The sequence below is a fragment of the Esox lucius genome, chromosome 7 (assembly GCF_011004845.1).
Source record: "Esox lucius isolate fEsoLuc1 chromosome 7, fEsoLuc1.pri, whole genome shotgun sequence".
Lineage (NCBI taxonomy): Eukaryota > Metazoa > Chordata > Actinopteri > Esociformes > Esocidae > Esox > Esox lucius.
The window spans coordinates 32,962,050-32,984,665 of NC_047575.1; the positions used below are offsets into that span (position 1 = coordinate 32,962,050).

Sequence of the window (22,616 nt, forward strand, 5' to 3'; positions counted from 1 at the left end):
ACCATAATCGGTTTGCTGTGTTTATACACGTGTGTATTGTAAAGGCTATAGGCCTATATGTCTCTTAAGCTCACTATGGCTTTTTATTTTTTATTGAACATACTGATATTGTGAAATATTATTACAAGATATTTGCTATTTTGTAGCTATTTTCGGTTATATATTATATTATATGTATAATTACAATGTCATTTATTCCAGTGATGTAAAAGCAGAATTTTCTGTATCATTAGACCTACTCCAGTTTTCAATTTCACATGATTCATTAGAAATCATAGTAAAATGTTGATTGTATGCTCAATTATTATTGGTGCTCATTTAAGAAAGGTTCTTAATTTTGATCAATGTTGATTAATGTTGACCTGTTATTAATTTATTACGTCCTTGCTAAATAAAAGTTTATTTTTATTTTTTATATAGGCTACATTACTTAACCACCATCTTTGAATTGTTGTATATATTGGTTTTCAGAAGAAGAAAAGAACAACTCTTTTCAAAATTGATAATGTTTCTTGAGCATCAAATTGGTAAGATCAGTAGGCTAGCTATTGTTTTCTGAAGGATCATGTGACACTGAACTAATGATGTTAAAAATCAGTTTTGATTACAGGAATAACACTTTACTATATATTCACATATAAAACTGCAGTATTATTGGAATAATATTTCACAATATTACTGTATTTTTAATAAAATAAATATAGCCTTAGTGAGCATAAGAGAACAATAAACTTTGAGAAACATTTTTTTAAACTTTTCACTGGTAGGCTACTGTGTGTGTATTTATTTTTCTGTGTGTATATATAATTTAATTACTACTACTACTATTATTATTTATGTATGTGGAAACTCATGACTCAATTAAGTCAAAATGATTTATCTTTTCAAATGTAATTATGTACTATCGAACATACCATTAACCACAAAATAAATACCTATAAAAACTTAATACTGACAAGTTACAATCTGTCTTCAAAAGATACCACACAAAATAATAGACTTGAGTGCAAACTCCCATAAAATAGCACACTACTTCTCCTAACAGGAGTAGGAAAACAAGAGTGTATGACATACAAAATGTTCAACAAAAATAATTTTAAAAATAAAATACAATCAGGAGACACTGAAGTGAAGATCATTTTTTAGTCAACAAATTATGTGATGACAGAACGTCTTCGTCAATTCTACTTTGAAAGTGTACTCACCTCGAGGATAGTTTAGCTGTTTTCTTGCCCAAAATGCTGAAGTTACATTTAAACTACAAATTGATGGCATACGCGCAAATCAATTTTGCTCAAAGAGAGAGAGTGGGAGAACAAAAAAAGAGTGACATAGGCCTAATATCCGAACAACATGACATTATTAAACACTACAGGACTACAAAAAACACTGATAAGAAGTTGCATGATGTACTATTAAATCATCTTTATTAGCATCTAACATTTTAGCTCATAGGCTATAGGCTACTGACTAACTTCACACAAAAATACAGAGCTGTCTATAACTATTTTTGATCTTGTGACCATTGATTTATCTATTTTATTCAGTCAGCCTTATTTGTAGCCTATAGGTCTAATAAATATTAACATTGATTTGATTTAATTTCTGATATTTTAAAACCCAACACAGCACAAACGAAAATGTTTATGGCACAAACCAGCACAAACGAATGATACTATTTTGGGTGAATTTGGAGCATGTGGGGGGGCTGGTGACGTCATCGTCTATAATTCAATGTCTAATATTTTAAAACCCAACGCAGCACAAACAAAACTTTTACCGGCACAAACCAGCACAAACAAAGCACAAACGGGGGGTGGGGGCAACTTCAGGCAGGTCATCCGTGCTTGCTTTTTTGGGTAATACAGACTACAACCCTTAGCACAGTAAAAGAGGAGGGCTTTCTGCGATTCTGTCATCTTTTCACTTGACGAAACAGGCAGTTATCATCACCTATATGGATAGTTATTGCATCAATGTAATTTCCGTATGAATGAAAAACAAACGTTGTTGTGCCATGAAATCAAATAGCTTTGGCAGTGTAAAGTTCATTTTCAGTGTCCTAGAAATTGCTATTCCAAGTAGTATACTATTCCAAGTAGTATACTAGTAATTACTGGCTTTAAAGCTATTAAAACGGCCAGTTGCAAAAGCCATGCAGTCCATGGTATGTGTGTCGGAAGTAAACTTTTATACAATGCTTGTGTCTAGCTAAATAAACAAACTTGGCGTGATGTTAAAGAGCGACAAAATCTGATGTTGAGATGCAATTTAATGACGAGATAGTATGTCCCAAAAGGTCCCAATACTGGCACACTTGCTTATAACAGTAGTGTGGTATGCCACCATTCATTAGCTTATTGTACTCATATGTATCTATAATTTTCAATAACTCTACCAATTGCTGCTTGTTCAAACTGTTACAGTATGTACATTACTGCCATACTTGCCATATCTAAATGTTTAATAATACTATCCAGATTGCTGCTAGTTTACCATACTTAAAAAAACAAATGCAGCTAGTGTACATTGTTATGTATATTGTGGCTTTATTTTATTATTATTCTCTGTCTAGCTATATTTTTGCTTATATAATCTTCTTTTTAACTCTCACTACGTAGTTGGTGCCCTGTCACAAGAATTTCATTGTGCAGGATGACGCTGTGTTTTTTGGTGTATTTGACAAATAAACCTTGAAACTTGAGACTGGCCATTATACAAGGAGAGCTGGACAGGGTCGTAGAAGGGCATCAACCCAGCAATAGGACCGGTATCTGCTATTTTGTGCGAGGAGAAACAGGAGGAGCACTGCCAGAGCCCACACAAAATGACCTCCAGCAGGCTGATGGGGTGCATGTTTCTGATCAAAGTGTCAGAAACAGACTGAAATGAGAGTGGCAAGAGGGCCCAACGTCCTCTAGTGGGACCTGTGCTAACAGCCCAGCACCGTGCAGCCCGTTTGGCATTTGCCAGAGGCAGGTCCGCCATTGGCACCCTGTTCTCTTCACAGATGAGAGCAGGTTACCCTGAGCACATGTGAAAGAGTCTGGAGACAATGTGGTGAAAGTTGTCCTGCTTGCATCATCCAGCATGACTGGTTTGGCGGTGGGTCAGTGATGGTCCGGGGAGGCATATCCTTGGAGGGTCGCACAGACCTCCATGTGCTAGCCAACGGTACCCTGACTGCTGTTAGGTACCGGGATGAAATCCTCCGACCCATCGTCAGACCTTGCGCTTTTGCTGTGGGCCCTGGGTTCCTCCTGGTGCAGGACAATGCCCGGCCTCATGTGAGCAGAGCGGGTAATCAGCAGTCTGAATATTTTTGCAATGCATGCTGGTTCCAAACTCCTTCCATGTCACAATGATGGAGCCCGCTGTGCATCTGGGAATGTTCAATGCTTTAGCACTTTTTTGATAACCTTCTCCTGAACTATGCCTTGACTCAGTTCTGTCTTAAAGGTCTACAGAGAGTTCCTTGGACTTCATGACTTGTTTTTTGCTCTGGAATGCACTGTGAAATCTTAGTGATTCCAACTCAGGTCATATGATTTGCTTATTATTGCCTTTAATGTGACTTCAGTTAGAAGAAATTGCTAGTTTCAGCCATACAACTCTTAAGATAGTATATAGAATGCTCACTTAAAATAAAAGAATGCTAGGAATGTGGGGCATTGAACAGTCTGGACTGTGTAGTCTCTGTCACCAAGAAATATAATAATTGGATTACCTCTTCTGGTACTGTGCATCAGTGGCACATTTTTGGAGTTAATGGCTGTAAAATCATACTATCAGGGTATGATTGGACCTGCAGGCTGTGCTGTTAGGGTCCACAGTCAGTCAATAGGAAACAAAATAGAGGGAAAATATTTCATTTTTGTGTCAGTAGCAGCCGATATGATACAGATAGGAGTGCTCATAATGAAGGACATTCGGGTGAGAAAAGGAGAGTGGGAATGGAGGGAATTTTGATTTGGGTGCTGGGTTTTCATGAGGATTTAAGGGTAGTGAATGGATTAAAGGGGGGATGTGGTTATGCATGACATTTGATATCGCTATCACTCTGTGTACTTGTCTTCACTCTTTTTATGTTTTCATATTGCTGTCGTGCCTCACTACATTCCTTAGGGGCCTGAGACCAGGGCGTCACCCAGAGGAGGACGACATAGTACCTGAGCTGGCCCGTCTGGTCTACCCCCGAGAGAGACCCGACTGGGAGGAGACCATCAGTGCCATGGTGAGGTGGAGACCACTTGCAGAGACCTGTACATACACAAAGTCACATGTATGCTTATGGACATGTTAACACACACTGCTATTACTGTAAAATCAGTCAAGCCAATGATTCTTAACATTTGTTTCTTCGTTTGTTGTCCCTGTTAATTTATCAAGTCCTCCAAAGCAAGTTCAACAGATGTTTCCAGGTCAATAATTTGTTGGCCCTACAGTTAAAATGTAATTGCAGTCAGTTACTGTTACTGTTTCGCCAATCTTTCCAGTCTATCAACTGTAGTCATTCCAAGATTCCATTCTGCACACAACGGTAGTACTCTGTTGTTATTTGCCTGTTTGTGGCTCACCTTTTTCCCAGCATAATTTTTGTTTTGACTCCTCATCAATTGCTGTCGTTTAGCAGCCTGCTACTGACTGGATGTGTTTAGTTAGTTTCACCATTCTCGGTAGGCACAGTTGTGTGCCAAAGATGGCAGACTATTCTTAGATATTGGAACCAGCGTGCCTGGCCCCTACAATCATACCACTCTCAAAGTTGCTTAGGTCACTAGTTTTCTGCCCATTCTACTGTTCAATCAAACAGTAGCTGAATGCCTCAGTTTCTGTCTGGCTGTTTTATATAGCAAGCCACTGCCACAGGTCTCACTGCGTATGTATGAGCAATCCAATTTCATGTGTGGTGTACCTGATTAACTGGCCACTGAGTATATAACTGGGCTAAACAGTCGCTAACTAGTGAATTATATGAACAAACGTGTTGAGTGTGAAGGTCTGTGCTCAGGTCTGAAGAAAGGACCATATTGATTTGGTTGTTGATTAAATGTGCTCCGAGAAGATATACAGCTCTGGAAGAAATGTAGAGACCACTGCAACTTTTTCTTTCCTCTCCAAAAAAGTTAAAAGGAAAGTTTTGTGTGAGGAACAGAAGCATTCAATTTTCAGTGGTCTCTTTTTTGGAAAGGAAATAAAAAGGTGCAGTGGTCTCTTTTTTCTGGAGCTGTATATTTTTAGCTCAACAAGGGCTATGAACCAAAATCTAAAAGCAGGTGAATGCCTTTTCACCCTTCACATATAGGTGGAGCTACAGTACATAAGGAGACAGGGCTTTGCTGAAATGACACCAGCTGGTTATGTTCAGTGAAATAAATGTGTATACCAAATCAAAATACAAATACATTTCTTAATGTACTACTGACATTTACTGTACTGCCATATACAGTGGATATAAAGTCTACACACCCCTGTTAAAGTGCCAGGTTTTTGTGATGTAAAAGAATGAGACAAAGAGATCATGTCAGAACTTTTTTCACTTTTAATGTGACCTATAATGTGAATTTAATCAGAATTAACCAATCACATTTAAACTAATGTTAAATAGAAGTAATTACACACCTGCCATCATTTAAAGTGACTCTGAATAATCACAAATAAAGTTAAGCTGATAAGCAATTTTTCTTAGTCACATCTCAGAGCAAAATCCATGGTCCTCAGAGAGCTTCCAAAGCATCTGAGGGATCTCATTGTTGAAAGATATCAGTCAGGAGAAGTTTACAAAATAATTTCCAAAGCATTAGATATACCATGGAACACAGTGAAGACATTAATCATCTAGTGGAGAAAATATGGCACAGCAGAGACATTACCAAGAAATGGACGTCCCTCCAAAATTGATGAAAAGACGAGAAGAAAACTGGTCAGGGAGGCTTCCAAGAGGCCTACAGCAACATTAAAGGAACTGCAGGAATTTCTGGCAAGTACTGGTTGTATTCTTCTTATTAATGGGCTATGGGGTAGGGTGGCAAGACGGAAGCCTTTTCTTACAAAGAAAAAATTCCAAGCCTTTCTGAAGTTTGCAAAAACAAACATCAAGTCCCCAAAAAGCACATGGGAAAATGTGTTATGGTCTGATGAAACCAAGGTTGAACTTTTTGGCCATAATTCCAAAAGGTATATTTGGCGCAAAAACAACACTGCACATCACCCAAAGAACACCATACCCACAGTGAAGCATGGTGGTGGCAGCATCATGCTTTGGGGCTGTTTTTCTTCAGCTGGAACCGGGGCCTTAGTCAGGGTGGAGGGAATTATGAACAGTTCCAAATACCAGGCAATTTTGGCACAAAATCTTAATGTGTCCGTTAGAAAGCTGAAGATGAAGAGGAAGTTCACCTTTCAGCATGACAATGACCAAAAGCACACTTCCAAATCCACAAAAGCATGGCTTCACCAGAAGAAGATTAATGTTTTGGAATGGCCCAGCCAGAGCCCAGACCTGAATCCAATTGAACACCTGTGGGGTGATCTGAAGAGGGCTGTGCACAGGAAATGTCCTCGCAATCTGACAGATTTTGAGCGCTTTTGCAAAGAAGAGTGGGCAAATATTGCCACGTCAAGATGTGCCATGGTAATAGACTCGTACCCAAAAAGACTGAGTGCTGCAGTAAAATCAAAAGGTGTTTAAACAAAGTATTAATTTAAGGGTGTGCACACTTATGCAACCAGGTTATTGTGAGTTTTAAATTTAAAATGTTTCCCCCTCAAAGATTTCAGTTTGTTTTTCAATTGAATTGTTCACGCTATAGGTCACATTAAAGGTGGAAAAAGTTCCGACATGATTTATCTCCGTCACCCTAACATTGTTGGTTCCAACAAAGCTAGAAGATGTTTGGGGTGGGTAGCTGGTGGATTTTAATTTGTCCGACTGCCTTTCTAACTCTCTCCAACTAACCTTCCTTCCACTTTGTCCAATAAAATATAAATATAAAAAGAAGTTACTTTGACAAGTCACAAAATCCTGGATTTGTTTCTTTAAACATTTTTCTTTTGCCCTCCCAAGGTTTCTTTTTCATGCTTGAACTCAGGAGTGTGTCCGAGGTTATTTCCCAAGTCTTGCGTTGTTGACAAGCACGTGTTTCCCTTTGCGACATGCAGGCGCGGAGTGCTGAGGTCCCCGAGCTAAATGCCGAGCCCCTATTGCGCTCCTGCAGTAGCACGGCCAGCATGAAGGTCAAGAACATCAAGAAGTGAGTGAGCCGACAGCCTTACTGCCTGAACTCCTCACATCAGATGCACGTTTCTCTCTGGTTTCACCCCTCCCCCATTTCTCTCTGTCCTTTCACCCACCCATCTCTCTCGGACGTTGGCCCTGTTCCTGTCTACCCTGATCCCACTCTCTCCATTGCTTTCTCTTGTATCCATGAGCTGTTACTCAGTAAAAGTATTGAAATAGTTGCATTTATATTTTTGTTCTGTGTGTGTTATTTCCATGATTCTGTTTCACCGGTTATCTTGACCTAGATTGTTTTCCCAGATCATACAGCCCTACTTGGCTGAGTGTGGAAATGAAAAGTGGAAGACATTCATTCAAATTTCTATTCTTTGGATTGATCAGGATTAAACATATTCATGAGAAAATTCCCATATAAATATTTTCTAATGTATGTGTCGCCTTCCTAAGGCAGTGATATAAAACGCACACAGAGTTAGTATTGTATGGGAAAATAAAATATTTTTGGCCATCTATCTTGTTCTGTCTTTTACTTCCCATCTTCAGTTATCACTGTACAGTACATTTCTCCACTTCTGTAGCTACATCTCACGCTTGTTATGGTTCTTGCACCTGTCCCTTTCTGTCTGTCTTTTCCAACACTCCTTCACTTCTTCCATTTCTAGTGATTTGATGTAATTTTCCACCCTTTACATCCATCTCTCCTTTCTTGTACCATCTCATTTCTTGTCCACCCCCTAATTTGCTACATCAGCCTCTTAGGCTTAACAGTTTTTCCTAACCACAGTCTCTCTGTTTTTCAGACTGTCCTTCACCAAAGGCCACTTCCCCAAGCTGGCAGAGTGCGCCCACTTCCACTATGAGAATGTGGACTTTGGGACCATCCAGGTAAACAAGAAAATAACAGGGCACTATGACTGCAATGTTTTCCAGCTGTGATCTCTCTTGTGTGCTGTGGTGGTTAAGGTACCTACCTTGGTTGTGATATAGGATATTGATTTAGCATTAACCTCCTAATACCTGAGCTTTGATGATGTATGCATTTCTCTTAGTATGTGGGATTAGCAGGACCTGATAAGTATTATTTCTAAGTATTGTCTTTGAACAGGAAGTACTTACCCTAGCATGATGAAAGTGGGTTTATTTTACTGAAACATGATGTCCTCATATGCGGACACAGGGTCTCAGGAGGTTAAAATACTGTGGTTGTAGCCTAATCCAAGTCTTCCCTGATGATTTCTGCCTAGACGATGAAGATTGTCATTTGACACAATTTCTTTGTGAGTGTGGTGTTTGTTTGGTGAAGTAGGCTATATTTTCTGAAGATGCTGGTGATTGTAGGCTAATCATGTTTGGAACTCCTTTTTGAGAATTCCTCATTTTAGATTTTGCCAGTGGGAGATCACGGTTGTCGATGTGACTGTTAGACTGGTAGAACCTCTGCTGTGTGGTACTGAGTGTGTGTGAATGTGTTTGCAAACTCCTGCTTGCCACTGTGACAGAAGAGGCCACTTCCTCGCTAAGTCTTAGTGTAGTTAATATACTTCACCAACAAATAGCTCAAACTGAACTCACTGGAGCTCCAACTGTTTTTACCCTCCCCCTCCTAGCATGACATCACCAGGGAGTCCTGCTTGCCATGACTCCTACACTGGCTTCCGCTTTCCTCCCTGGTGTTCTCTTTCCTTGGCTCTTCTTCTACTAGTGTTTTCTGGGAGTTTTTATTTTCTTCCAATGCCTACTGGAGATATTATTTTTGTGCTGAAGATGATACAGTATTTGTAGCAGACCCTGGTGTGAAAGAACTGGACAGGTCGAAGCAAATTCCCTCAGTGCAGTTGAAAGAGATCTCCTAGTGGCTTGTTTCCTCTTTTGCAACACATTGAAGCCAGATCCAATGTTTATAGCTGCCAATTTGGAGCTGAAAATGTGCTTTTTGGTTTCTGTTTCCATTTCAAAATATCCAGAATGAATTCAAACTTATTATTAAGGTCTATGTTGCAATATAAACACCAATCTCAAAGGTTATATGAACACAACTTTGTGTTAGTATAACCGTTCATTTTTTTGTAAATTATTTAAATTTTAGTGATTTAGCAGCCACTTTTCTGGAACGACTTACAGTTTGTGATTTAGCATAATCTTAAAATATCTAGGTGGGAGTGGGACAACCACATGACCCAGTAGTAGTCATTGCTAGAACTTAGACAAAAACAAAACATTCATAGAATGCTACAGCTGTAGCGTAATTACTCTTTAAAAGCAGAAGGATTCATGTATTTACTGTTACCCAGTGGACATTCCATAATACATCTGTTGTACATAATGTTTAATTCCCACCTCTCCTACCTCTATGGCTCTGAATCCAGAGGAGTCCATAGCCGAGGATCTCCTTCTGATGGAAAGAGAGGTGTTTTCTGAGCTCGGCTCAATGGCTCCCTCCCTGTGCAGGCTGAGGTGGCACACACAGACAGTGTCACAATGCCAGAGCTCCACTGATGTCGTGCTCCAGAGGATTAGGGCTGTTGGATAATGGTACACACATACACACACCACAATAAAACCACACACAGGGATCACGTTGTCCGCGAACATAAACATGCCCACCCAATAGATCTACAAACACGCGAAGAAGACCTGACCAGTTTTAATGATTCTGATCTATATTGGCTTGTAATAAATGTTGGTGTAGAGTGGATAGTGGATGACCAGTTTTAATGATTATGATCTATATTGGCTTGTAATAAATGTTGATGTAGGGTGGATAGTGGATGAGCAGTCTTAAATATTCTGATCTATATTGGCTTGTAATAAATGCTGATGTTGAGTGGATAGTGGATACCTTATACAGTCTTTGTGTTTTGCGTCCTTTAAATAAATATGGACAGTATGGACAATATGGACAGAAATCACTTCAGCCAAATTGCCTGAATAGTTCAGATTGCTAGACGAACGGAATTAATAGTTTATAACTTAAATGTTCACCACAGTTTTTTTGTTGCTACTACTTGCAGTTTGATTGTTGTAGCCATTAATTGTCCCATTTACAATGACCAATATTATCTTTTATTTCAAACTTTCCATTTATCTAGTAAACCCTACTTATCATGATGAACAATATCTGCAAAATGCCTTCAGTAAATGGTTGGTCTGCATCATCATAATTTTCAGTTGATCACCCAGGCTCTAGCTCTTCTTTACGCTGGCTCTGTTCTGTTGTGGCTGTTTGCTGTGTTTCAGACTGCCATGTGGTGGTTTAAGATGCTTAGCAATTACTGTTCCTAGTATTACTTCCCAGGCTTGCATATTTTCTCAACTGATTTCTTCAGTCTTAGTTGGTGTGCACTGTTTAGTGCAATGGTCCCCCTCGCTGTAGACAGGCCCACTGTGGTGTGTATATGTGGCCTTCTGACATCTTTAATCTGAAGACTTTGGGGAAAGGCCTCTTTGCTTCCTTCGTATTTTCCTCATATAGCCTTAGGTGTTTTTAATGAAAAGGATTCCTTCTGAGAAATAGGGTGCATTTAATTCATATTCGGTTTTCACATGCAGCTGACACCAGCTTACTATTTTCTGTGAGGGGACAGCAAACTGTTGTTTTGAGGAGGATGAATAGAGAAGATAAGCATATTGATTGTAAACTCACATGTTTCTACAGTATAGAATTCTGGATCTGTAATTTGTTAATGTCTCTGACAAAGCTAGTATTCTCATCCAATTTCATCTAACAAAGATAGTGATTCAGCCATAGAATTTTTGGACCTTGTCATTGTCTGTCAAATTATTCTATGAAGTGTATGGACGTGTTTGCCCCCCATGTGATTAGCTGAATTTGATACACTGCTCTCTTCAAATTTGTCTTAAATCTAAATTTGAAGCTCTAAATGTAGGTTTAAGCTAAGCAATAAATATATATTATAACTTAAGAATGAGGCTTCATAAAAAGCCAGCCATTTCAATCTCTGTCAATTGATCGTAAGAAGGTTGCTATTGATTCTTTCCTGCCACAGATAGAGATGTCAGTCTGTCTCTGATATTAGGCTGCTTAAGGTGGTCTGTGTTTATTTACTGTGGGTTTCTTAGGTTTTATCTGTCAGTCTAACTTGGTTCCAGATTGTTTTGGTCTCAGCTTAAAGCTTAAAGCAGCTTAAATACATAAAATTATGCTTGATTACAGACCTTTGGTTAGTTGGTTGGCAACAGGCCTTCCTTGTTATTTTTACATTTACATTTGATTAATTTGTCAGACGCACTGGATAAGATTAGGAAAGCTATGGACCTACAGTTTGGAAAGTTATGTAGGATGACAACCCTCCAGTAGTGTTTGATGCCAGCCTCCACACCAGAGTAGAGGTATAACTACTGCTGTTCTACAGGATGTATTGTGTTATACACCACCATTCAAAAGTTTGAGGTCACTTAGAAATTTTCTTATTTTCGAAAGAAAAGCAAATTTTTTTCTCTATTAAAATAACATCAAATTGATCAGAAAAACAGTGTAGACATTGTTAATGTTGTAAATGACTATTGTAGCTGCTGGAAATGACCGATTTTTTTAAATGGAATATTTACAGTACATAGGCATACAGAGGCCCATTATCAGCAACCGTCAGTCCTGTGTTTCAATGGAATGTTGTGTTTGCTAATCCATGTTTCTCATTTTAAAAGGCTATTTGATCATTAGAAAATCCTTTTGCAATTGTTAGCACAGCTGAAAACATTTGTGCTGATTTTAGAAGCAATAAAACTGGCCTTCTTTAGACTTCTTTTGGGCGTCAGCAATTGTGGTTTTGTTTACAAGCTCAAAATGGACAGAAACAAAGAAATGAAAGGCTATTCTGAGAAATGAAGGCTATCCCATATGAGAAATTGCCAAGAAACTGCAGATTTTGTACAACGCTGTGTACTACTCGCTTCACAGAACAGGGCAAACTGATTGTAACCAGAATTGACAGAGGCCCTGGTGCACAACTGAGCAAGAGGACAAATACTTGTGGGAGGTGCTTCAGGAAGAATGGGGTGAAATCTCTTCAAATTACCTCAACAAATTGATAACTTGAATGCCAAAGGTCTGAAAGGCTGTTATTGCTGCAACTAGCGGATTATTTGAACAAAATTTGAAAGTCACAATTATTATTTCAATTACAAATCATTATTTACCTTGTTAATGACATTTTTCATATTCAGACTCATTTAATGTGTTTTCATGGAAATAAATCTTCTACGTGACCCCAAACTTTTGAACAGTAGTGTATTCTCACTCAAATTACAAAAGTTTGCTTTCCTACTCATTTTAAAGACAAATAAAAATGCAACATAAACCTGGCTCATGTTTTCATGGCCGCGGTCAGTAAAATAATATGCCATCTTATTTTCTAGGACTGTGAGGCCGTGTTCTAACCAGTTGATAGGCAGAACTCAGTGTTGTGGTATCTTACCCTGTATGTGTTTGTGTGGCTGGCTGTGTGTGTGGCTGGCTGTGTGTGTGGCTGGCTGTGTGTGTGGCTGGCTGCGTCTGTGGCTGTTGCAGCTGCATACAAAGGAGGAATTGTTGAGCTGGTGATCACTCGGTATGGAGTCTTACCGTTCAGCAGAGGGCCAGCGTTGTACCTGGCAATGGGCTGGGAAACCCCGATATACACACACACACACTCTCTGTTTCTCTTTCACAAACACTCACTCTCATACTCAAGAAGGACAGTGCTGCAGAGTTGGCATAATGTGGGTGCATGTCTGTGTCTATCTACACTGTCTAATTCACCATTCAAACCCCCGAAACAGTCACAAAAGGATTTTCTCTTATCTCCTAAAATTATGGAGAAATTATGGAGAGTATGCAGATACCTTATACCTTATTCTACTATTGGCTAGTTCCAGCCGTCCCTCCTCCCTCTCCGGCCCCACTTTTAGCCCACCATGTCAGTGGACACATGTTAGCTGAGCTCACAGCCTCCTCTGGCTGTCAGCCAAATGCCAAGGAAAACAATGTCCTTTACTGTGACAGCCACACTTCTCCGCCACCCTCCCTGTTAATCTCCATCTCCTTCTCTCAGCTCGTACTCCAGCTGGGGCAGAGCTGCTGGATCCCCAGCTCTGGACTCATTCATAGACAACACATTGAATGAATGCCACGGGAGTGTCACTGGGAGACTGAGTCTAGCATGAAAGGCCTGTGAATACTTTCTGTCAGAGCTGGGCACTAAAACGAGATATTGTTTTAATTCCAGTATTCATTTACGGATTTAAAGGATTTCTACTTTCTATAACTGTATTTTAATATTTGATTTGGTAAATTCAATAACTGATTAAAAATATTTTCAGCCATATTATATCTGTTGGAAGTTTTGTTGGACAGTACAAATCAGATTTAATGGAGATAGTTGATTTAATGTCATTTCTATTCTGAAACGTAAAATAAAGTCACATTGTCACAAATGAGAAACTGTTACATGATATGTTGGGCCTATCCCCCAGCCCTGCCTTCTATTGATTTGACATGGATTCAGACCTTCTTTACCCTACAACCTATACTATGTTTATATATGGATAATGAATGGATGTGCAAGGAATGGACAACCTGCAAAATCGGCAGTGTATCAAATACTTGTTTTCCCCACTGTAGCTACAGAGCAGACAACATGCCCCATGTATATAAACGTTAAATGAAAGATCTAGTCCACGTTGAAGTTCTAGAAAGATCAGCCAAAACTTCAAGAGAAGCCTGCTTTAGCAATGGCAAGGGACTCAGACTCCACTTGGACTTAGAACTGGATTCGTGCTCAAGATTTAGTGACTCAGACTCCACTTGGACTTAGAACTGGAATCGTGCTCAAGATTTGGTGACTCGACTACATCTCTGACATCAGCTAGCGATACTGTATGTAAAACATGGTACCAAATACTCCACACTTACCCCTGCATTGTATTCCTTGACAGGGACCCATAGAGCTCAGGTCAAAAGTGATGCACGACATAGAAACACAATGTGTGACTTATTGGTCCTTTACTTGCACATCCATTCATTATCCATATATAAACATAGTATAGGTTGTAGGGTAAAGAAGGTCTGAATCCATGTCAAATCAATAGAAGGCAGGGCTCCCCACTGTATAACAAACAGCCAGAGTCTTGTCTCATACACAAGGAAACATTCTGGTCCTTAATCTCTTTCTAACTTTCCTCTTTCTGCACATGACACTGGCAGTGTTACTGTTCAATACTGAAACCATCTCTTTTTCCTACACTTTATCTCACTTGCTCTCTTTCTCTCTCCCACTTCCTCTCTCTGTCCTACAACCTCTCCACCCACTTACTGAGGTGATGAGAAAATGACAGCATTCCCCAGAATTGTAGCTGTTGTAGCATGGGTGGCTCCATAGTCGCAGACCATACTGTGGGAAATATCTCCCTTGGTGACAGACAGTGACAGAGAGACAGGCCCAAAGAACAGGCCTTCTGTCACTAGCCTGACTCCTACAAGGATCTGTCTGGCACACAGAACAAATAGGCACATATACGGAGACCTGTGGTTCTGGATGAAGACTGTAGTGATATTAATATAACTCCCAAAAGTTTTTATGTATTCATAAAAACTGAGTTCAGTGAGTTAATAGGCCTAAATTAATACTCTTAAATAGGCATAAATAAATACTGTAGGTGTTTTTTTAAGAAGATTGTAATCTGACTTCATTAATTACTCAGCTGGAATTGACACACATTGAGGCGTATTCTACTAATCCTGTGTCAAATATGTAATCCTCCAACCTGGCACAGTAATCTGAAATGCAATATTTTCCTTGTTAATAGATTACTCAACTCTGATCAACAAGCTGCATGTATTTCTTTCTATTTGAATAGTTGTAAATTCCATCTTCATTGTCTTTCCCTTCATACTTTCCGTGTCAAGTCATAATATTACAATGGAGCCTATTCCTTTTGAAGTATAGGCCTTTCAGTAAAACATTTTTTATAGGCCTTTCAGTTTAAAAAATATTTATTTTAAGAAATGAATAAATATTTGCAACTTCTCTGTGATTAGCTAATTGCTGTTTTAAGGGCTGTGTGCATGTGGATATGCCTTTTCAGGAAGTTTCCTACAGAAGCCTGCATGTCCGAACTCAGGTTGTTTGGTCATATTGTGAAAATGTATACTCAGTTGTTTGGCCTACATAATCTTTAAGAATGTAATTGCCAATGCCATAGCTTACTTTTTAAGCAAGAATTACTTCAATAGTGATAGTCTTTTGTGAAATAACACAATCTTTTAGAATGGCTTTTTTTTAAATTTTTGGAACCAAATTGCATCCATGAAAGACAACATACCATACCTCCTGAGCTTCCTACTTTGTATATGTGCAATAGTTGCTTGTTCAACAGGTTTAAATACATTTTGACCAGCGCTGGTTTGTGACATACCTGGCTATTTCATTGAAAGCTGAAACACATCTGGCTGTGTGTGTTGATTTATATTGCAAATATATTTATATATAATTTGTCCTTTGTGTCAATGTCACGATACAGTGAGGATCAGCGCCACCGTGCTGTGCACCCCCAGTTCCCATCATCCTCGAACACATCCCGGACTCATTCCTTGTCTTGTCTTTCATCATTATGCACACCAGGTCCCAATTATCCCATCAATATGTGTTTGAATGTGTCTCCTCTGCTTCCCTTACTTGTCAATTGTTGTTGCTTGTATGTGGCACATACGGGTGTGTGTTTTCGTTCTCGCTGCTGAGGTCAGCGTTTTACTTTCTTTCAGTGTGTTTTGTGTTCGGTATTTGCTTTCATTAAAAGTCAACATCCGAATGCAATCAGCCTGCGCCTGGTTCCTCTCCACCACCACCGTTACAGTCAAGTAGATGGGCTGATAAGGACTGTGTAATGGCACGTTCCACATGTTGTATTAGAAACTGCAGCATATATTATAGGTGAGTTAAAATGTGTTATTTTATGAGGCTTAGTGAAAAACGTATTGGGGTTCTTGTTATGTTTTGGCATAATGGATGTTTAGAGTTTGGTGTTCGGGCTAGGTTATATTCAGGCTTAACGTTGAAGTTAAGGTTAAGATTAGGGCTAGGGAACATGGATTTCTGGTTTTCTGGGTAGAAAAACAAATGAGGGTGTGTTGTCTATTTTTCTGTAGTCTACCTCTCAGCCATTAATCAAGTTAAGTCAATTTATGGTGGTAAATGAACATGCTGTAACACTGTGTGTGAAGTGTGGTACCTCAGCTGGTTTTGCCGTCTTCTCATGAGAAGGAAATGATCTGTGAAATGAAGGGGGGAAGGGCCACCACTTACTGCGCACCTCTCTTTGTCCTCATCCCACCCAGAAAGAATACACCCACGACACAATATGCTCACTTCACCCCCCCCCCCCCACTCAGACAAAGCAAAATACCATTCCTGTATAACCACACAATGCCCAGAAAAGATATCTCCAATTAGATTTTCAGCCCCTTATATGTTAGAGATCTAGCCCCTGTATGTCCCTTTAAGAAAGGGTGAGGTCCCTGATGATTGTGTAAGCCTTGAATATGAGATGATGTTACTGCCACCAGTAAATCCCCTAACATATTGTCATCCGATGGGTCTCATGTTGTCAGTGTATTGGTTTGCTTTTCCGCAGGAGATAAAGGGTTTAACAACAATGCTGTCCAATACCAAACAGCACTCTGGTGTTGTTGTGTGACAAATGGGACACAGTGTGTGAAGTGTTCCTATATTCAGTTATAAGATGAACGTGGACTTCTGCATAATCCCTTTCCCTTTGGGATTCACAGTATGAGCCTCTGTTTCAATAGAAGTGATTCCTCACAAAACCCAGGCAAAAAAGACCACACTTTTCACAGAATGTAATCCAAGGAATGGTTGTTTGGAGGAAGGATTGTTGATGCATCTGGCATTTATGTCAGTTACTTTGTCACCATTGGTAATCATGAATCTGATAGGGTGGCTATGATATGCGGAGTTCCACAGGGATCAGTTCTCGGACCGCTTCTGTTCAATCTCTATATGATACCTCTGGGCCAAATTCTACAAAACAACAACATTAACTACCACAGCTATGCCGATGATACTCAAATGTATATGGCTCTCGAACCATATGACAACAGATCAATAGACTCTCTCTGTTACTGTATAGAGCACATAAATACCTGAATGAACCAAAATTGAGATGATTGTGTTTGGCAACAAAAATAAAAGAACAGGTATTAGTAAAGAGCTGGATACTTGGGCCCTTAAAGCCAGGGAACAAGTGCGTAATCTTGGTCTTTTGATAGACTTAGATATCACATTTAACAGTCATATCAAAGCGGTCACCAAAACAGCATTCTTTCATCAAAACAATATAGCCAGAATCAAAGGTTTGGTGTCCCAAAAAGACCAAGAGAAGCTCATCCATGCTTTTATCTCTAGTAGGGTTGACTACTGAAAAAGACTGTAAAACAACTGCAGCTCATTCAGAATGCAGCTGGTAGAATGTTAACCAGGACCAAGAGAACAGAGCACATCGCTCCAGTTCTTAAATCTTTGCATTGGCTTCCAGTCAGTTACAGAATAGATTTCAATGTGGTGCTTTTAGTTTATAAATCTCTGAATGGTTTAGGACCCAAATACATTTCAGATATGTTTGCAGAATATAAACTGAGCAGGGCTCTTAGATCCATGAACACAAGTCAGCTAGTAGAGCCCAGAGTCCAAACTAATCATGGAGAAGCTGTGTTTAGCACTTATGCTGTACAAAACTGGAATAAACTTCCAGAAGATCTTAGACGTGCCCCAAACGTGTCCATTTTTAAATCCAGGTTAAAAACACTTGTCTTCTCACGTGCCTATGACTGAGCACTTAAACTTAACCACACTGTTTAGCATTATAGCTTCCTATGTTGTTATCCCATTTTTAATCTTTATATGTTTTCTTATTGTATGTTATATTATTATGATGTATTCAATTATTTTGAAGTTTTCATTTGAGTATTTGTTTTTGTTATTGTACTTTCATATATTTTCTTTGTAAAGCACATTGAATTGCTTCGATGTATGAATTGTGCTATATAAATAAACTTGCTTGCTTGCTTAAAGCATAATTGAGCAGAACATCCAGGATTGGGTGGTTCATAAACAAATGGGCTTGCCTCATTGCTCTCTAGCTAAACCTTGAGGCATCTTGTGAACCTGTGAGCTCATTCAAGATAGAAATCCAGAGAGTGCATTTCTTCTGGCACGTAAGCATCCGGTCTAGTCTACCTAGTTGAGCAAGCAAAATGGCATTGGATATGCTTCAGAAAAGACTTGTCAACATGAACTGAGTCCGCTGGGAGTATGAATTCGATCTCACCAAAATGGAGATTGAAATGTGGTAATATATTTATATTTATGATGAGTTTTTGCCTTAGAAGGTTTTTGAGAGTCCATGATGTCAGATTTTTAGGTGCTGAAAATGAATAAACACTGATCAGCCAAAATATTATGATGGCCTGCCTAATATGCTATTGGTCTTCCGCATGCTGCCAAAACCGGACCATCCCTCGAGGTATGGACTCTACAAGACCCCTGAAGGTGTCCTGTGGTATCTGGCACCAAGACATTAGCAACAGATCCTTCAAGTCCTGTAAGTTGAGAGGTGGAGCCACTGTGGATCAGATTTGTTGGTCCAGCACATAGACACAGATGCTCAATCCGATTGATATCTGGGGAATTTGGAGGCCAGGGCAACGCCTTGAACTTTTTATCATGTTCCTCAAACCATTCCCGCACAATCTGTGCAGTTGTGTCAGGGTGCATTAACCTGCTGAAAGAGGCCAGTGCCATCAGGGAATACAATTGCCATGAAGGGGAGTACCTGGTCTGCAACAATGTTTAGGTAGGTGGCATGTCCACATGAATGCCCAGACCCAAGGTTTCCCAGAAGAATATTGCCCAGAGCATTACACTCCCTCAACCGGGTTGTCGTCTGGAAGTGATGACACCATCACTTTGTCCACGTGATGTAAAAGAAAACGGGACTCATCTGACCTTCTTCCACTGCTCCAAGGTCCAGTTTTGATGCTTGCTTGTCCGTTGTAGGTACTTTCGATGGTGGACAAGGGTCAACATAGGCCCTCTAACCGGTCTGCAGCTACACAGCCTGTGTGCGGTGACAAATTCCTCCCGTCATTCATTAACATTTTCAGTGATTTGTGCCACTGTAGACCTTTGTCGGTTCGGACTAGATGGGATAACCTTCGTTGCCCTCGCACACCTATAAGCTTTGGGCCCCCAACACCCTGTCCCTGGTTTGGGGTTTGTCCCTCCTTAGACCACTGTCAGTAGGTACTCACCACTGCTGACCAGGAGCACCCCACAATTATTGTTGTTTCAGATATGCCCATTTCTCCTGCATCCAACACGTTGACTACGAGAGCTGATTGTTCGCTTACCATTTACCCAGAACTTGATGTGCCTTTGTTAGGAGATGATCAATGTTATTCACTTCACCTGTGAGTGGGCATAATGTTTTGGCTCATCAGTGTATAGTGTTATATCATGCTTTCCCATATAGGTATAATAAGAAATAACTCAAAGGGTGCTGATTAGTACTCTAGGATTATCTACTGGTTCTTATAAATATGAAGTAATTAGTTGGAATGTGGGTTAGTTATGTGAAAATACTTTTCAACTAGCTACCGTAGATGTTGTTTTATTTTTAATGAACTTACATTGAAGTTAATTTTGAGGGTTTTAACAGAAACATTTTGTCAAATAATTGTTTGTGTATGCCTGAAACCTTCTGTGAGTAGCAACACATGTATGAGTGCATCTGTATTGAGATAGATGGGTGCAATAGTATACTGGTAATATTGGCTACAGAATTATAGCCTATTGGCGTTGTTGAGGGCAGTGTGGTGTTTTCCAGAGTGAAGCGTAATAGAGTTTGACTTGTGATGCAGTTGTTTAAGCAATGAATTAAGCATGGCCAAATGCTTCAATTAAAAAGGACTGGGTATATTAATCCCTTAATAGATTCTGGCCAACATAATTTAAGATTAATCTAAGCTTTGGGGCAATCATTGTTGCTGTAGTGGTTATGTAGTGTAACACTTTTTGGCCATGCGCATACATTACAGTTCAACGTTAGCAAAAAACATCTGTGGAAATAGTCAAGATAGTTACAGAACTATAAAATTTTCTATAATTTAGTGGGAGAGCAAAATCCTCTTGTCCAGCACAAAACGGCATCCATGTGTTTTGAGGGAAATATGAGTTTGGCAGGTGCTACTCACAGGTTGAGTGTGAAAGGAATAATGACAAATTTATTTTCTTCCAATTAGTATAACATCAGCCAATTTGCTCCATTGAAAATCCCACATTTATTTTAAATACAATGGCCCTGCAAAAAAATGTCAACTGGGGTTTATGGTGTATCAACCTTATATATGCTATTGTGCATATATAGCGCATAGAATCAGACCGAGTTTTATTGTCAAGTAAATTTCACAACAAACTAGGAATTTGTTCTGGTCTGTTGGTGCAGCAATTTTGTACAAAATAAATCAAATAAGAATAGTGAACTGAGCATAAAAACTGTAGACTGAGCATTAATAAATTACTAGGAAATATACAAAAAAATATGTAAGGTGCAAGATTTCTCCAGTTGAGGGTTATGTGCATATGAGTGTGCATAGCGCATATGAGCCTGGTAACACCTTCTATTCAATGTAACTTTTTGTCATTTAATTTAGCAAATAACCATACTGTGTGGTGGGGCTCCAAGGAGTCCTGCAGGAACTGGTGGTTTTCTTTCCTAGTGATATATGACCAAGAAAGAATGGGCTGCATATACCAGAATGACAGCACCACAAAAGCCACACTATATATGAAGCCAAAAGTTTAGCACTTTGGGTTGTCACACTACTAATGATGCTGAAATAGCATTGCAGTGTGTGACTACCAGAACTCTAGAAATAGAGCTATGCAGTAGAGTCAGCATAGCAGAGTTCCCTGCATTACAGGGCAGTGGCACCATATTGACAAGCTGCTCAGAGCTGTGGTGCAAATCCATTTTTATCCCAAGTGAGTGCTTGCCTGTGTGACCTAAATCAACATTCTCGCCTTTCATTATCCAACACATTTTTTTCCTGCTAGCACTGACTCGGCTAATACAGTAGCTACTTCTCCTTTGACTGAGAAATGTGGTGGTCTCAGCAAGCTAGTATCTTGAAATTGACACTTGAATGTTTATTATCTCATATTATCTCATATGCATTTTAAACTGCTCTAGCGCAACAGTGTGGATATGCAATACATGATAAAAAGCATTTTTGCTGGACTGCATAAACTGAGCATGCCAAGAAGAGCGAATGTCTCTTACTGAGTAAGTGACTGACCTCTTGTTAAAAAGCGTAGTGGTTAGATTCGCGGACTGCCATGCTGGGGACCGTTGTTCGAGCCGCGCCACCGTCAAAACAAATCATGCATTATGAGTCAATGTCTTTCACAAATGAAAGAAAAACGAATGTTGTTGTTCCGTGAAATAAAATAGCTTTGCAGTGTAAAATTCATCTTCAGTCTCGCTACCAATTGCTGAATTCTTATGACTATTCCAAGTATTAAGTCAGTAGATACTAGTAAGCCTATTACTGGCTAATAAGCTGTTAAAACGGCTAGTTGCAAAAGCCAAACAGTTAAAAGATATTATTTGTGGTGGAAGTAAACTTGATAAGAAATGTTAGTCAGTTTAACACAATGCTTAATGCTGTCTAGCTAAATATTCAAACTTGGCGTGACATTAATGCGTGACAAAATGATCTAATGTTGAGATGCTATATGACACTTGACACACGTATAGCTTAAAGACACAGCCCTTCACATAGGAGACCCAAGGTCCAATCCAGCGAGGGCAACAACCTTCATCCCTTCTAATCCCGGACTGGCGGAACCAGGCTTACCTGGCTCCTTTCCTTGATATTAAATGTACCTGTTAAGGTTTGAAAGTAGAAGTGTTTGAATAAAATTTTTGAATTAGACAAAAATATATAGGCCTTCATTATCAGCAGAATAAAAGTGCACTTCTAAAGCACTAACCTTTCTGCCATCTACAGTACCTTAGCTATCTGGGCTATAGTTAGGAAAATCTCTAGTTGCCTGTATGTATTTTTTTCAGATTATATATTAGCTCGCCATTTTACTAGTTATGAAGTTACTATTGCCTATGTTTAACAAAGTATCTAGCTTCTTATCCAGAGCTATTGCACTGAGCTAATTAGCTAACTTCCCAGCCATCCACCTGACTGGAATATCAGCAACTATTTAATTTACCCTTTGGCCACTCATTTTCCAAAAAGTCAGTCTTATTTTTGTTTTGCCTGTATCTCGTCTTTTTTTGCAACAGACAT

At 39.4% G+C, this 22,616-nt stretch overlaps 1 protein-coding gene across 4 annotated transcripts in view; it reads left to right on the plus strand.

Moving 5' to 3' along the window:
- Positions 1-22,616, plus strand: part of arhgap32b (Rho GTPase activating protein 32b) — a 168,336-nt gene that overhangs the window by 80,116 nt on the left and 65,604 nt on the right. For all 4 annotated transcript variants that reach the window (XM_013134594.4, XM_020048382.3, XM_020048383.3 and 1 more), the window contains 3 exons: positions 4,126-4,234; positions 7,162-7,253; positions 8,041-8,125. In XM_013134594.4, coding sequence (XP_012990048.2) covers positions 4,126-4,234; positions 7,162-7,253; positions 8,041-8,125 — 286 coding nt within the window. The remainder of the gene's footprint in view (positions 1-4,125; positions 4,235-7,161; positions 7,254-8,040; positions 8,126-22,616) is intronic.